We start from the raw sequence: 17627 nt of genomic DNA on the forward strand, positions 1-17627 counted from the left end.
GAAGGAAGGAGTCTTCCCTAGAGTCTTCATAAGGAAGCATGACGCAGCTGACCATTTGATTTCAAATTTCTAGCCTCCAGAGCTGTAAGAGAATACATTTCGGTTCTTTTAAGCCACCGAGTTTGTGGTAATTTATTATAGCAGCTCTGGGGAAGTAATATACTGGTAAAGCCATCTGGTCTTGGGCTTTTCTTTATCGGAAGTTTTTTGATTATTAATTCAATCTCTTTACCTATAAAAAAAGGCCTATTCAGATTCTGTATTCCTTCTTGAGTCAGTTTCAGTGCTTTGTGTCTTTCTAGGAATTTGTCAGTTTCATGTAAGTTGTTCTCATTTGTTCCTATACAATTGTTCATAGTATCCTTAGAATCCTTTTTATTTCTGTAAGGTAAGTGGTATCATTCTGCTTTCTTTCCTGATTTTAGTGATTTTGAGTCTTTTCTTCTTTTCTTTGTCAGTCTAGCTAAAGGTTTGTCAATTTTGTTGATCATTTCAAAGAACCAACTTTCAGTTTCATTGAGTTTTCTCTGTTTTTCTATTCTCTACTTCATTTATCCAAACTCTTTATTATTCCCTTCTGCTTGCTTTAGGTTTACTTTGCTCTTTTTTTTCCCCTAGTTTGTTAAAGTGGAACCTTAGGTTATTGCTTAGAGATCTTTTTTAGTGTAGGAATTCAGAGCCCTGTTTTTGCTGTATCCTGTAAGTTTTAGTATTGTCTTAGTTAGCTTGATCTGCAATAACAAAATACCATAGATCAGGTGGCTTAAACAACGGAAATTAATTTTCTCACAATTCTGGGGGCTAGAAGTTAAAGATCAACGTGCCAGCATGGTCGGTTTCTGGTGAGAACTTTCTTAGCTTGTAGAGTGCCACCTTGCTGTGTCTTCATATGGCAGGTAGAGAGAGAAAGAGCAAGCTCTCTGGTATCTCTGTTATAAGGACACTAATCCCATCATGAAGGCCCCACCTCAGCCTCCTCTAAATCTAAGTACCTCCTAAGGCCCAGTCCCCAAATACATCCCACTAGGGGTTAAGGCTTCAACATATGAATCTTCGGGGGACACAATTCAGTTCATAGCAGGTATGTTATATTTTTGTCTTCATCCATCTCAAAGTACTTCCGAATTTTCCTTGCAATTTCTTCTTTGACCCATTGGTTATTTAGGGGGTGCGTTAATTCCACATATTTGTGAATTTTACAAATGTGTTATTGACTTGTAATTTTATTCCATTGTTGTCAGAGAACCTACTGTTTATAATTTCAGTTTTGAAATTTTCAGTTTGAAAATTTATTGAGACTTGTTTTGTGGCTGAACATATGGTCTATCCTGGATAATGTTCCACGTGCACTTGAGAAGACTGTATTCTCTTGAGTGGCGTATTCTATAGATGTCGGTTAGGTCTAGTTTGTTTATAGTATTCAGGTTTTCTACATCTTTGCTGATAATCTAATTTTATCCATTATTACAAATGAGGTATTGAAGTCTCCCAGCTATTACTGAGTCATTTATTTTTCCCTTAAGTTCTGTCAATTTTTACTTCATATATTTTGGGTTTCTACTGTTAGAAGCATATATGTTTGTAATTGTTATATCTTCTTCATGGATATCAAGATTTTTTTTTTGACCCTTTCTTCATTATATAATAGCATTATTTGTCTCTAGTAACAAATACTGTCTTAAAGTCTACTTTGTCTTCTTCTTGTGGCTTTCTAGATCCCAGAAATATGTTGGAGGTTTTGTAAGCCCCTATGGACATATCATTCCTCATATTTTCATTTTAAGATTTTTGTTTAGTCTCTATTATCCATCACCTCAGGCAGCTGCAAACTTAAACACTTGTCTGTAATTGCTTTTGACAAACGCCCCCTGGGGAAATGAGTTTTGTACTTAAGCTCCCAGGCAGGTCAAATACAGACATCCTTGCAAGTGGGGTCTTCCAAGAAACTATTATCAGATAGGTCAGATGACGATAATTCTTTGGGAATGAGGCTTTGAAAGAGATTCAGCTCCATTCTGTTATCTCTGGGGGCTGCCAGGGAAAGTGTATTTTCATGGCTAACATATCTGGAAAGTGGGGGGTGGCACTAGGGCAAGTTAAAATGCCTCAGAGCTCACTGTTCTTATCAAGATTTATCCATTTTTCTTAAAAAAATGCTGGGTTGCAGCAAGCCTTTGGCTAGTTACCAGAGTTCTGAAACAGTAGATTCTAACATTTTTTGCCAATTTTTTCATTGCTTTTATGAAGGACAGAACTTTTGGTGGTCTTTACTCCATTATTCTTGCTGATAGAATCCAGTGCATCACTTTTGGTAAAGGTAGGCACTGAGGCAGCAGCGACCTTCCCAAATCAATAGTGCCAAGCTGGTCCAAGACATGATTGAGTCAGGAGGAGGCAAGTAACACTCCTAAATGGAGATACAAACAGAGACCCTAAGCAGTTCTACCTCTCAAAGGAGAAGGAAGGAGGGGAGGGAACCATTTTCTTTGAGCATCTACATACTAGGTGCATCTACTATCTATTTAAGCCTCACTACAACCTTTATGATGTATAGCAAGTATTATCCTCATTTTACAAATGAGGAAACTGAAATGAAGGCGGTGAAATGCCACAGGCCACAAAGCTTCTGAGTGACATACCTAGGATTCAGACCTGAAAAGGCCATTCCCTTTCTACCATATTTTTCATTTATTGAGTCGTCTCTGTGTGATCACTACATGTAATCATGCTTTCTCATTTAATCATCACTCAACTCTTCGAGGTTGATTTTATTACCCCCATTTTACAGAAGAGGAAACTGAGGCTGAGAGATTAGGCCTCTTGCCCAGGTTATAGTGTAAATAGGACAGAGTCAGTCCTGCTGGGCTCCTTCACCCTTACCTTCAGACAGTGTGCAGTGCTTCCTCAGTAGGCCTACGATTGTCACACCTCCTGGTCACTTGCCTCTGGGGACCAACCTATGCTGTTCCCCATATAAGGAGCCCTTTGTCTGGTATCTGAAGTCCTAGAGTGACCAAGATCAAAAGAAATCCCCTTGGCTACCCATGTCTCTGTGTCTAGTGGAAAGAGCACTACATTAGGAATTCTGGCTTAACCACTGAATTTGGCTCTCTGAAAACTTGTACCTCTTAGAGCCTCAGTTTTCTCATCTATAATTGGCCTTCAAAATGGGATAACCAGGGAAGAAAATATCTGCATTTTACTTTCTCTGTTTTTTTGTTAGTGTATTTTATAATGAATTATAGTTGTTCATGTACATAATTTGGGTATATACGTTCAGTTGTTTACTGATGGGTTTTGCCTAATCGAAGATCACTGGTCTATGAAGTGAGGGGTTTGACCGCAGCGTGTTCCAGTACCAATATTCTGTCAAATTTACCAAAAAGGCCTCTTACATTTTGGTTGAAAACTTGGCAATGTTAACTCTTTGGCTACTGTTAACCTTGATATCTTTGGTTATCTTTCCCTTCAGGTCTTTTCCCTGGTTGTAATCTCTTCAGCCAGAGATGCTCTCTACTTCTCTACAGTGCTGTAGTGCTTGCAGTTTTTGGAATTGGGTGCTGTATGTCACCGGTTTCAGGAAGTGGCCTGTGGAACTGGCAGAGTAGGCAGAGTAGTTGCCATTTTTCGGCAGGCAGGATGGGGCCCCATCTTGCTTTCTTTGCAGTGAACCATAACTGGAGCAAACTGCAAAGCCCTGACTTATCTTTATGACCATGGAAATCTGGGCCAAACTATTCTCAAGTCTTTTTTACCCTGAGATACCAAACACTGTGTATAACAATCTAGACCTAAGAGTCTCTGGGTGAGTAAAGATGTTTAACTCGGCAAAAGAAACGAAAGAACCCCAGGCAATACTAATCACTGCTCACTTCCTGTTATGATAAACCCCTGAGGTCTGTTCCTGCAGCTGAGGAGGCTCTGCCCACCTTCCCTGCCCAGGGTTCCAGATTCCTCATTGGGATGTACACACAGTGCTCTTACTTGCCTTGTTTATGATCCCTTTCCCCCATTTAAAAAAAAATAAATACTGTTTCTCACATCATCTTGGAAAGAGTTGTAGTTATTTACTAAAGATGGTAAAATAGGGCTTCCCTGGTGGCGCAGTGGTTAAGAATCCACCTGCCAATGGAGGGTCACGGGTTCGAGCCCTGGTCTGGGAAGATCCCACATGCCACAGGGCAGCTAAGCCTGTGTGCCACAACTACTGAGCCCGCATGTCACAGCTACTGAAGCCCGTGTGCATAGAGCCCATGCGCCACAACAAGAGAAGCCACCGCAATAAGAAGCCCGCGCACTGCAACAAAGAGTAGCCCCCGCTCGCCACAACTAGAGAAAGCCCGTGCGCAGCAACGAAGACCCAACACAGTCAAAAATAAAAGAAAGAAATTTTTTAAAAAAGAAAGATAAAAAAAATTTTTTAAAAAGAAAGATAGTAAAATAGCTGTCATAATCATAGTCACAGTCCTCACTAGTAGGGCATCTGATAAAATTGATAGGATCAGTTCAGTTAAATGCAGTAAAACACCATTTAGTGTGCTATGAAGAAAGATACTACCAGTTCATTGGACACACTACCAATTGTAAGATGCATCCTGATTTCAGATATTAAAATGGGAAAGAATGTCTTTGGAAAGGAAACTACCATTTTTCATAGATTCTAACTCTTAAGTAGGAGAGCAAAAACTAGAGAGACTAGGAATGCCAGTGGATAGCTGAGAGTCTTACAGAGTGCACAAATATGGGAGCCAAAGGAAAACTCCAAGATGTAGCAGCTGGCAGGGACTGTACAGTGAATATCTTCTAAAATAAATTATTTTACCAGAATGTTGCTGGAATCAGTTCTTATTTTCATTGAAGAAGTTGAAAGGGCTAGTTGCCTGTTGCCTAAAGAGACAGGATGAGTGAATACATGTTTAAATTTCTTTAATTCAAGTAGGTGAGTGCCTACTATGTGTAAGGAGTTGTGGTACCTAAAATTAATGTATCTTTTTAAAGGTTGTAGTTTTTAAGAATAACTTAATTTCTTCCCTAGAATTAACTATTTAGTCACATTTTATCAGTAAATAAACTTACTCAATTTAGTGGTAGTTCTAGCAACATCAGTTTTTGCAGAAAAATAAAAGTCACCCAACTCCCACATGTAGACATATTTTCAAAAGCAGTTGCAAAAGTCTTCCAGACTATTCCTGAATTCTTATCTAATGAGTTTTTTTCTCAGACATGTGGATCTTCATCTTCACAGATGACTTTTTTTTTTTTAATTTTTTAAATTTTTTGGCCGTGCCGAGCAGCATGTGGGATCCTGGGATCCTAGTTCCCTGACCAGGGATTGAACCCGCGCCCCCTGCAGTGGAAGTGCGGAGTCTTAACCACTGGATCACCGGGGAAGTCCCTATATAGATGATCCATAGGTGTTTCCACAAGCTGTCCAGAAGTTAAAGAAGCATACCATTCCCTGTGGAAAAAGAAGCGATATTATGTAGCTTTTTGACTCTTGGCCCAAGAACCTAATTCTGTACATTACTTCTGTCTTTGCCTTGGCCATTTTCAAACAATAATTATAGATCTGATTATTTATTGAGAAGAGTGAACTGTTCTGAAGGAGTAAAATATGGATCTGAGTGAAGGAAGTTAGCTCCTAGAGCATTTTCCAGGAATTTTCTGACTTTACCAACCTGTGACAGTTTTGATACTCAGAAACATTGATTTCACTTACTTTTCTTAGTTTACTTCCCCCCACCCCCCCAAGTATATAATACTCTTAAATAATGTGGTAGAAAATCTTATTTGGGTGGACTTTTTTTTTTTTTTTAAGATTTTTTTTTTTTTTTTTTTTTTGATGTGGACCACTTTTAAAGTCTTTACTGAACTTGCTACAACACTGCCTCTGTTTTATGTGTTTTGGTTTTTTGGCTGCGAGGCATGCGGCATCCCAGCTCCCCGACCAGGGATTGAACTCGCACCCCCCTGCATTGGAAGGCGAAGTCTCAACCACTGGACTGCCAGGGAAGTCCCTCGGGTGGACTTTTGATCAGACTTTCTTTGCTTTTATTTTTAACTTCCCTAAATTATAAATGTTTATTTTGTAGGTATCATAGCTGCAAATGTTTTCGTATTTTGTTTGTGGAGAGTACCTTCTCTACAGCGGACGATGATCAGATATTTCACATCCAGTCCAGCCTCAAGTAAGTCTAACTTGTGTGATTTTATTTTGAGGTAGAGGTAAAATGGAAGAAATATGCTTTATGGTAATTGAAGTGCTATAAAAAAGATGATTTACTTGTCAATAATTGTAAGCAAAATCTGGAGGATAGGCTGTAAACTCTTGGAGGACAGGAACCTCATTTCTGTTACAGCTGTGTCGAGGCACCTAAAATGTACCTTGCACATAGCAGATATCTAAATATTTTTTAGTGACTTAAGATCCGTGATCGCTACAAGTTTACTCTTTGAAGAGACTATTATATACAATTTTATTTCCGTAATTGAAATAATTTACTAATTCTTTTTCTAACTAACTTTTTCTATAGGACAAGTTGCTTTCATTGACCTGAGAATCTTTATTGGTTGCTTACTAAGTAGAAAAGAGATTTAAGATAGCATTTTTCAAGTGGTAAAAAGCTGTCTTAAACCATCTTATCCAATCTTTTAACTAGCTCTGGTTTGTTTCGCATGTTTGTGTCATAATAATAATGAAAAAGTCTAAAATGGATCATTTTTACTGGCTGTGTGTTCCACAGTTACAAGACTTTTTCTTTCTCTTGTAGAGGTCCTTTGTTCTCCAATGTTGCTGTCAACGTTCAGTCATTTCTCCTTGTTTCACATGGCAGCAAATATGTATGTCTTGTGGAGCTTCTCCTCCAGCATAGTGAACATTCTCGGTCAGGAGCAGTTCATGGCAGTGTACTTATCTGCAGGTAATAAGCTTTCATCTTAGGACCTTTCAGAGTATAAGTATTCTCCCCTATCTGGAGAAGGGACAAAGGGAATGATTATAGCCATATTCTATATACCGTAAGTGCTCAGTATGTATTTGTTTCTCAGATTGTATATAGAGAAGGATACAAACTGGTGTAGTGTTTAAGCATGTCATTTTTATCTCCCTAGGCCTTGGTTTCTTTAGCTCAGGCCCACCATTTTATAGATTAGTGGTTCCCAGAGTTCCGGGATGCCTCAATCATCTAGATCTGTGTTAAATAACCTTACGCTCATTTCCCAAGTGTGTTCAGTTTTCAGAAAACTTTCGATTAGCTATCCAATAAGATTGTCAAGAATGAGTTCATTCTTTGTTGCAAGCATATATTAGCATGGAACCACTCAAGTCATCCTGGAGGTAGCATCATTTCCTTATTTCACTAGTAAATGATAGTGTAGGATTCCAGGTTCCTAGATGCTGCTAAATTGGCAGTTGGTTGATTATATTTTACTTATCTCAAAAAAAATTTTTTTTTACTTTCTGTTTGCAAAATGTACTTAATTATAACCATAAAGTGTAAAAATTCATTCCTAAAATCCCTTCATTTAAAAACAGTATATCTGGCAGATATGTGTAGTGAAAAGACACTGAGCTTGGAGATGGAAGACCTAGGTTCAGATCCTGTTTCTGCTTACCAGCTGTGTAATGTTGCAGAAAAGACTATACCTCTCTGAGGATAATACTACTTACTCTCATATGACATGGGGTTGTAGAAGGGATAAAATAAAAGCACCTACCACAAGGCCCCGAGTGGGTACTTAATCAGTGTTAATTAAATACTCACGTGCATCTAGTCCTCAAAACAGAAGCTGAGCAGTGTCTTTGGCCTAATAAGGTAAGTGTGTAGTTCTTTCCCTGAGCACTAATGTTGTTGTAGGTACAAAGGGTCTGTTTCAAGTGCCATTAATTCCTGCTCTATAGAAAGTTGTTTTTTAAAATTAGCCGTACTCAGTTCAGATGACATTGGTGCCAAAGGGACCTGTAAAGGATCATCTAGTCTAGATCTGCAGCACATTCATTTGGCAAGCTGGGTAAAATATAGACTCCCTGGTCCCACTCCAGAGGTTCTGATTTAGTGTTTAGAGTGCAGTCCAGAGAATTCCCAGACAGTTGGTGAGTTTGGGAACTAGTCTTTCTTCATACAGTGTAGATGAGGAAAATGATAACTACAAGGTAAAGTGAATGACCCTATGTTACTCAGTAAGTGGTACAGTGGGTCAGACTTTGCTTTCCCTATAATATATCTGAAGCGACAGGCAGGATAAGTATTTATGCCTGCACCTTGTAGTGACCTGGGTAGAAACCCAACATTGTTAGTCTCTGTGGGGTGGAGGTCAGAAATGGAAGCCATTTTTATACCTCACTAAAATTACTGAAATGTGATTTATTTCTTAGGTGTTATTTCCAATTTCGTTAGTTATGTGTGTAAAGTTGCCACAGGAAGATATGGACCATCACTTGGTGCAGTAAGTATTTCTAACTAAAATTTTTCGCTGCATTTTGAAATAATTTTAGAATTACAAGAAAGTTGCAAAATTAGTACAAAGAGTTCCTATATACCCTTAACCCTACTATTTTTAACTACAGAACCACAGTACAACTATCAACGCCAAAATATTCATATTTAAACAATACTATTAACTAATCTACATCTAATTTAGAATTTATACATTTGTAAAGCCTTGTAAATTTCAGGCTATAGCTTTTAACCATTGGTCATTTATATATACTTAACTGGCACAGAGTATATATCATGAGGAGTAGTCAAAATAGTGGGTATGCAATCCCCAGAAGCTGGAGAGCCTAATCTAGCATTGGAAAATTCTAAGTAATTAGAGATTTGAATCTGATACTGTGTCCTCCTCTTTAGTCAATATTTGAGTGCTATGCAGATTAGACTGCTAGGCGCTGTACTTACTAGAGGCTGAGGATACATCCAGTGAGCAAGATATCAGAATTCCTGTCCTCAGTTATGTTCTGGATGATTTTAAAAAATTACAATTGTGTTTTCTTTTGAGTTTAATGACAGATTTCTAGGCACATGGAAATCTTTACATAATATTTCTTTAAAAACTACACATTCAATTTGTGCATAGTTAAATACACTTAAATGTATTCAATGCACTTAAATGTATTCAAATAGGGAATTTCACATTTAAAGAAACTGTAAGAAGGTTCAGTTTTGGAAAAGAATCCTTATGTAAAATAACCATTCCATAATTTGTGTGTTCCTCAGATTTGTGTCTACTTAATTTTCCTAATGAGGCCTGTATCTTGTCCTATGACCTTTATGCTTTCTTAACTTAATCCCACCCCCCCTTTTTGTCTTCGTGGAATGTTTGTTTTCTATATAAAATTTGATGTCAATATAATTTATATATCTCAAATTCTACCTCATTTGCCAACTAAGCACGTGTTTTGTGAAGGCAGTGAAGACCACCAGGATGAATCAGAAATGGTCTCTGACTTTCAAGTTTAGTTTAGTTGGGGAGAAAACATTATACACATCTAATATACACTGAAAGGGCTGAGTAGTCTCTAGAGGACATTGGGGGTTCTGAGGGTGGGAAGACTTTTCTCATTACTTCGGAGGATCTGGGAAGGCATTTTGATGTGCCCTCAGACAAGTGGTATTCCCATTTTACAGATAGGAAACTGAAGTTCATGAATAGAGTGTGGTGGCATGGCATTTGGAATTAGACTGAGTTTGAATCCCAGCTCTGCCACTTACTCATGATTTCCAGGACTTATTACTTAACCTCTGTGAACCTGCTTCCCCATATAAAATGGGGATAACATACCTATTTCTCATTTGCAATGCAAGTGTGTTTAGAGTGCTTAGCATAGTAAGGAACATGTAGTAAGAAAGGTGGAAGTGGTGGTTTCTATTCAGTCATCAAAATCCTATAGAGCCATGGCAGGATAAAATTATTATCCTCAAATACTTTCATTCATTCTTGGTTAAAATGAAGGAAAACTAAATCACCAGGTATATGGTATTTTTAATGAGAAATCTGGAGAAAAAAATACTGTTGACAAAATTGTGATAGAAAATATAAAGTATTGGTCTTAACTGCCTTTGAAAGGTGAAGATTGTTAAAGAATATTTGTCAGTTATCAGTGGCACAAGGGAGCGAGAATACTGACTAGATTTTGGTAAGGAGTTTAGCTAGAGCTATGCATATCAATCTCATTTAAAAATTGAATTTCTTACTAGTTACTGGTTATTATTATATTCATTCCCTGTGCTATACAGTATGACCTTGTTGTTTATTCTATATATAATAGTTTGCCTCTGCTAATCCCAAACTCCCATTCCTTCCCTCCCCTACCCTGCCTTCCCCTTGGCAACCACAAGTTTGTTCTCTGTATCTGTAAGTCTGTTTTTGTTTCATAGATATGTTGATCTGTATCATATTTTAGATTCCACATATAAGTTATATGACATTTGTCTTTCTCCTTCTGACTGACTTAGTATGATAATTGGTAGGTCCATCCATGTTGCTGCAAATGGCATTATTTCATTCTTTTTGATGGCTGAGTAATATTCCAGTGTGTGTGTGTGTGTGTGTGTGTGTGTGTGTGTGTGTGTGTGTGTACACCACATCTTTATCCATTCCCCTGTCGATGGACATTCAGGTTGTTTCCATGTCTTGGCGATTGTAAATAGTGCTATTATGAACATAGTGGTGCATGTACCTTTTCGAATTAGTTTTGTCTGGGTGTGTGCCAAAGAGTGGGATTGCTGGATCATATGGCAACTCTACTTATAGTTTTTTGAGGAACCTCCATACTGTTTTCCATAGTGGCTGCACCAATCTACATTCCCACCAACAGTATAAGAGGATTCCCTTTTCTCCATACCCTCTCCAGCATTTATTTGTAGACTTTTTAATGATGGCCTTTATGACCGGTGTGAGGTGGTACCTCATTGTAGTTTTGATTTGCATTTCTCTAATAATTAGCGATGTTGAGCATCTTTTCATGTGTCTATTGGCCATTTGTAGTTCTCCTTTGAAGAAAAGTCTGTTTAGGTCTTCTGCCCATTTTTCGATTGGGTTGTTTTTTTGTTGTTGTTATTGAATTGTATGAGCTGTTTGTATATTTTGGAAATTCAGCCCTCGTCGGTCGCATCATTTGCACATATTTTCTCCCATTCCTTAGGTTGTCTTTTCATTTTGTTTATGGTTTCCTTTGCTGTGCAAAAGCTTGTAAGTTTGATTAGGTCCCATTTGTTTATTTTTGTTTTTATTTCTATTGCCTTGGGAGCCTGACCTAAGAAAACATTGGTACGATTTATGTTAGAGAATGTTTTGCCTATGATCTCTTCTAGGAGTTTTATGGTATAATATCTTATGTTTAAGTCTTTAAGTCATTTTGAGTTTATTTCTGTGTATGGTGTGAGGGTGTGTTCTAACTTTATTGATTTACGTGCAGCTGTCCAACTTACCCAGCACCACTTGCTGAAGAGACTATCTTTTTCCCATGTTATATTCTTGCCTCCTTTGTTGAAGATTGACTGTAGGTGTGTGGGTTTTTTTCTGGGCTTCCTGTTTTGTTCCATTGAGCTGTATGTCTCTTTTTGTGCCAATACTACACTGTTTTGATTTCTGTAGCTTTGTAGTACTGTCTGAAGTCTGGGAGGGTTATGCCTCCTGCTTTGTTCTTTTTCCTCAGGATTGCTTTGGCAATTCTGGGTCTTTTATGGTTGTATGTAAATTTTAGGATTATTTGTTCTAGTTCTGTGAAAAATGTCATGGGTAATTTGATAGGGATCAAATTAAATCTGTAGATTGCTTTGGGTAGTATTGCCATTTTAACAGTATTAATTCTTCCAGTCCAAGAACATGAGATATCTTTCCATTTCTTTGAATCATCTTTAATTTCCCCTATTAATGTTTTGTAGTTCTCAGCATGTAAGTCTTTCACCTCCTTGGTGAGGTTTATTCCTAAGTCCTTTATTTATTTTTTTATGCAATTTTAAAAGGGATTGTTTGTTTACATTCCCTTTCTGATATTTCATTGTTATTGTAAAGAAATGCAACCGATTTCTGTATGTTAATCTTGTATCCTGCTACATTGCTGAATTCGTTTATCAGTTCTAGTAGTTTTTGTGTGGAGTCTTTAGGGTTTTCTATATATAGTATCATGTCATCTACATATAATGACAGTTTTACCTTTTCCCTACCAATTTGAATACCTTTTATTTCTTGTCTGATTGCTGTGGCTAGGACTTCCAATACTATGTTGAAGAGAAGTGGTGAGAGTGGGCATCCTTGTCTTGTTCCAGATTTTAGCAGGAATGCTTTCAGCTTTTCACCGTTGAGTATTATATTGGCTGTGGGTCTGTCATAAATACCTTTTATTATGTTCAGATATGTTCCCTCTATACTCATTTTTGTAAGGTTTTTATCACAAATGGGTGTTTAATTTTATCAGATGCTTTTTCTGCATCTATTGAGATAATCATGTGGTTTTTGTCCTTTCTTTTGTGGTGGTGGTGTATCACATTGGTTGATTTGCGTATGTTAAACTATCCTTGTGACCCTAGGATGAATCCAGTTTGGTCATGGTATATGACCTTTTTTATGTGTTGTTGGATTCGGTTTGCTAATATTTTGTTGAGAATTTTTGTGTCTGTATTCATCAAAGATATTGGCTTGTAATCTTCTTTTTTGGTAGTGTCTTTGTCTGGTTTTGGTATCAGGGTGATGGTGGCTTTATAGCATGTCTTTGGGAGTGTTCTTTCCTCTTAAGTCTTTTGGAAGAGTTTGAGAGGGGGCAGTACACGTTCTTCTTTGTATGTTTAGTAGAATTACCCAGTGAAGCCATCTGGTCCTGGACTTCTGTCTGCAGGGAGTTTTTTTAGTTACAGATTCTATTTCATGTCTAGTGATCTGTTCAAGTTATCTATTTCTTCTTGATTCAGGTTTGGTGGGCTGTATGTTTCTAAAAAGTTGTCCATTTCTTCTGGATTGTCAAGTTTGTTGGCATATAATCGTTCATAGTATTCTCTTATGGTTTTTTGTATTTCTGTGGTATCAGTTGTGATTTCTCCTCTTTCATATTTTGTTTACTTAGGTCTTCTTTCCTTTCTCCTTGGTGAACCTGACCAGAGATTTGTCAATTGTTTACCCTTTAAAAGAACCAGCTCTTGATTTTATTGGGTTTTGTCCTATTGTTTTTTTAATCTTTGTTTTGTTTATTTCCTCTCTGATCTTTAATGTCTCCTTCCTTCTGCTGACTTTAGGTTTCTGTTCTTTTTCTAATTGTTTTAGGTGATGGGTTAGATTTGAGATTATTTGAGATTTTTCTTATATCTTAAAGAAGGCCTGTATTGCTATGAACTTCCCTCTAAGGACTGCTTTTACTGCATCCCATAGATTTTGTATGGTTGTGTTTGTAAATAGTTTATCATAGGCTGAATTTGCTCACCAACATTATGATAACCTGCTTGCTGTAACTTCATTGATTTAACTTATCACTGGTCTAACTTGTACATAAACTGAATTCTTGTGCTTAGGAAAGTACCTTCAGTCTCTTTCTTACAAGGTTGCAAGTGAAATAAAATGATCACTAGTGCAGATTCATTTGGAATTCCATTTTGATTTATCTATAGTGTTCTGGAGTATATCTCTTTGTATAACTTTTTAGTGGCTGCTCTGGGTACTACAGTCTATATATATCACTTACCACAGTCTACTGGTGGTATCATTTTACCAGTTTGAGTGAAGTGAGCCTTACCTTGCTTTTTGTCTGCATACCTTCCCCAAATTATAATCATCTTAAATATTTCCTCTACATACATTTAGAATATCACTGTTATAATTTTTGCTTCAACCATTAAACATAAGTTAGAAAATTCCAAGAGAGGAGGACAGTCTATTGTATTTACACCCAATTTTTACTTTTTCCATTGTTCTTTCTTTCTGATGTTCCAGATTTCCTCCTTATATCATTTAATTGTTTAGAAAACTTCTCTTAGCCATTCCTTTAGCCACTAGCCAGTTAGGCCTGCTGGTGACAGATTCTCAAGTTTTTTTTCTGAGAATGTTTTGATTTCCCTTTCATTTTTTTTCTACCCTTCATTTCTGAAGGATATTTTCGTTGGATATAAAATTCCAGGCTGACAGTTCTTTCAGCAATTGAAAAATGTGCCGCTTTTTTTGGCCTCCATAGTCTCTGAAGAGAAATTCTTTGTTGTTCAAATAGCTTTTCCCCTATAGGTAAGGTGTCATTTCTTTCACTACTTTCTAGACTTTTTCCTTTGTCTTTAGTTTCAGAAGTTTGACTATATGTCTTGTCATGGATATCTGTGTTTATCTTGTTTGTGGTTCACTCGGTTTCTTGAATCTATAGGTTTATGTCTTTTGGGAAATGTTCAGCCATTTCTTCAGATACTTTTTCAGCCTCACCCTTTTTCTTTTCTCCTTCTGGGACTCTCATGACATGATGTTAGATAGTTTGTTATTATCTCATGGGTCTCTGAAACTCCATTAACTTTTTTTAAAGACTGTTTTTTCTCTGTTGTTCAGATTGGGTAATTGCTATTCTGTCTCAAGGTAACTGATTATTTTCTGTCCTTTCCATTCTGCTCAAGCCATTCAGTGTTTTTACTTAGGTTATTGTATTTTTCATTCTAAAGTTTACATTGTTCTTGATATCTCCTATTTCTTTGAGCCTTTCTATTTCTGTGCTGTTTTTTACTTGTTTCAAGCATGTTTGTAATTGCTTGTTAAACCATTTTTATGATGGCTGTTTTAAAATGCTTGTTAGATAATTCTAACATCTGTGTCATCTTGATGTTGGTATCTATTAATTGTCTCTTCTCATTCAAGTTGAGATTTTTCTGGTTCTTGGTATGATGAGTGATTCTTATTTTTATTTTATTTATTTATTTGGCCACGCCTCACAGCTTACAGGATCTTAGTTCCCTGACTAGGGATCGAACCTCGGCCATGGCATTGAAAGTGCCGAGGCCTAACCACTGGACTACCAGGGAATTCCCTGATGAGTGATTTTTAAATGGAACCTGGACATTTTGGATATTACGTTATGAGACTTTAATCTTAATTAAATCTACTGTTTAGCAGGCCGCCTCTGACAGTGCTGTGATTGCTACTGCCAGGTGAGTGAGGCAGTCCAGGTTCCCCACTCAGTCTCCTTTGACACTGGTGGGGAAGAGCTCTTGTTGCTGCAGGGCAGGGAGTTTGGGCTCCTCAGGAGACCTCTACTGATACAGCCCTGGCTAGGAGGAGGAAGAGTGCCTTATTACTGCTGCCTGTGTGACCTCCACTGACACCACCCTGTCAGGGACGGTGGGACGCCTCATTACAGTCTGTAAGGCTGGAAGTCCAGGCTCTCCACTCAGCTTTTGCTGATGGGGATCGGGCCACAGTTGTTTCTGTGGTGTTTGGCTGGAGTAAAGTGGTTATTGTCTAAAAGTTTTGTGTCTTGCTAGGCTATGCTTTCTTGGTCCTTTGGCTAGAGAGAGCATTTTTTGGTACAGGCCTATTTTGTCTGAGTTCATTGGTGTTTCCAGGTTGTGAGCTTCTCCAGAGCCCAGTCTGAGCAGCATGAGGCCAAAAGAAAACCCGGGGAACTCACCACTGTGTCATTCCTTGGATCCTGAGGTTCCTAGCTGGGCTGCTTTCCTTTCTCAGTCTTTTAGAGTCATCTTATATTTGTTTTCCATATAATGCCCAGGGTTTTTAGCTATATGTAGCTTGTGGAAGCAGAAGGCCTCTTAGAGCAAATTCATTTAAAATTCATAGTGTTAAAAAAAAAATTTATGTGATAGATACATGAAGATTATATATTGATAAAGAAAAGTACTTAATGAAAATTGTTTACTTATGAAATAAATAAAAATATTATATGTGCATATTGATTACAAGTTCATAACCAGTATACATAAACAAATTATTAGGGGAGAATAAAAGATCTTTATCTCTAATCAAAGAACCAGACCTCTAGGGTCTACATGGGTTTGGGTTCATGAGTCCCTGAAATTATGTCTAAAATATGTATGAATTTTTCTGAGGAGGAAGGGTTCATTTTTATTATATTCTTAAAAAGCCTCCTACTAGAAAAGGTGAAAATAAAGAATCTCTGCATGGGGTATGCCAAACATTTGTCTAAAAAGCAAGTTGCAACTTATTCAGACACATAAATATATTTAAATCTGCGTAGATAAAGGTCACTTTGAGAAAATTTTAGAAGGATAATGGAACTGCGTCCTATCTTTAAAATAATATGATAAGTACAATAAATTATAGTCGCAAAGAAACTGACTTTATATACACTACCAAATGTAAAATAGACAGCTAGTGGGAAGGAGCTGCATAGCACAGGGAGGTCAGCTCAGTGCTTTGTGTCCACCTAGAGGGGTGGGACAGGGAGGGTGGGAGGGAGACGCAAGAGGGAGGAGATATGGGGATGTATGTATATGTATAGATGATTCACTTTGTTATACAGCAGAAACTAACACACCATTGTAAAGCAATTATACTCCAGTAAAGATGTTAAAAAATAAAGTCAGAGGAAAAATGAAATTAAAATAAATAAAATTTAATAACAAAAAACCTGACTTTACATAGAAATGCACAGCTAATGAGAATTTTCTTTAATATTTAAATTTCTGTAATGAGTGCTTTAGATGGAGATAATCATCTATTTACCATATGATCTGGCCATTTCACTCCTAGGTGTTTACCCAAGAGAAATGAAAGAACACAAAGGGTTGTACACAGATGTTCACAGCTTTTTTGGTAACAGCCAAAACTAGAAAAAACTCACATGTCCATCAGATGAATGAATATACATATTATGGTATAACCATACAATGGAATATTATTCACCCATGTAAGGGAATAAATTATTGATACAACCACATGGGTGAATTTCAAAATAACTATACAGAGTAAAGGAAGCCAGACAACAACAAAATGGAGTATATGCTGTGTGATTCCATCAATATAAAACTCAAAGTGAATCTATCTTAACAGAAAGTAGAGAAGTTGTAGCCTAGGAATGAGGGGGGGGCAGGAGGGACGCACTGCAGAGGAGCATCAGGGAACTTTTGGGGATGATGAACTTTTTGGCCACACTCATAATCTTGAGTGTGGCCATGGTTTCATAGGTATTTATATGTCAAAACTTAATTATAAACTTTAAACATGTGCAGTTTTTTGTATGTCACTTATACTTCAGTAAACCCAACTTTTATTTTTTATGTTTAAAGACTTGGGAGTCCTTTGTACCATTCCTGCAAACTTTTCTGTAAGATTTAAATTATTTCAAAATAGGATATTTAAAAAACACCTAAGAGAAAAATTTCTAAAAGGTGCTCCTATAATTGACTCTGATTGCCCCTATAATTAAAAGGAAAGGTCCCTACTTTTTTATATTAAAAAGGCTATTTCTGGAAAATAGCATCTACCTCTCTTAATCGCCAACTGTTTAGGGTCTTCTGTGTGAAGAGTTGCTTCAGAATAAAGGATTATCTTACGTTTTAGGAGTTACTAAAACTTTAAAGACTTATGAGTCCCAGGCATCCCCGAAGTCCGCAGCCCTTTAATATATAGTTGCCAGTCAGCCTAAACAGGGAAACCAGCTCATGCTGCATTCCTAGGAATGGGTTGGGGAA

General features: G+C 37.2%; 1 protein-coding gene across 2 annotated transcripts in view; it reads left to right on the forward strand.

The window, feature by feature from the left end:
* The window catches only part of PARL (presenilin associated rhomboid like), a 62447-nt gene that overhangs the window by 37031 nt on the left and 7789 nt on the right, over positions 1-17627 (forward strand). For both annotated transcript variants that reach the window (XM_061193351.1, XM_061193352.1), the window contains exons 5-7: positions 6093-6188; positions 6771-6920; positions 8375-8445. In XM_061193351.1, the coding sequence (XP_061049334.1) occupies positions 6093-6188; positions 6771-6920; positions 8375-8445 (317 nt within the window). The remainder of the gene's footprint in view (positions 1-6092; positions 6189-6770; positions 6921-8374; positions 8446-17627) is intronic.

Source organism: Eubalaena glacialis, chromosome 6, assembly GCF_028564815.1.
Source record: "Eubalaena glacialis isolate mEubGla1 chromosome 6, mEubGla1.1.hap2.+ XY, whole genome shotgun sequence".
In the NCBI taxonomy this organism is placed as follows: domain Eukaryota; kingdom Metazoa; phylum Chordata; class Mammalia; order Artiodactyla; family Balaenidae; genus Eubalaena; species Eubalaena glacialis.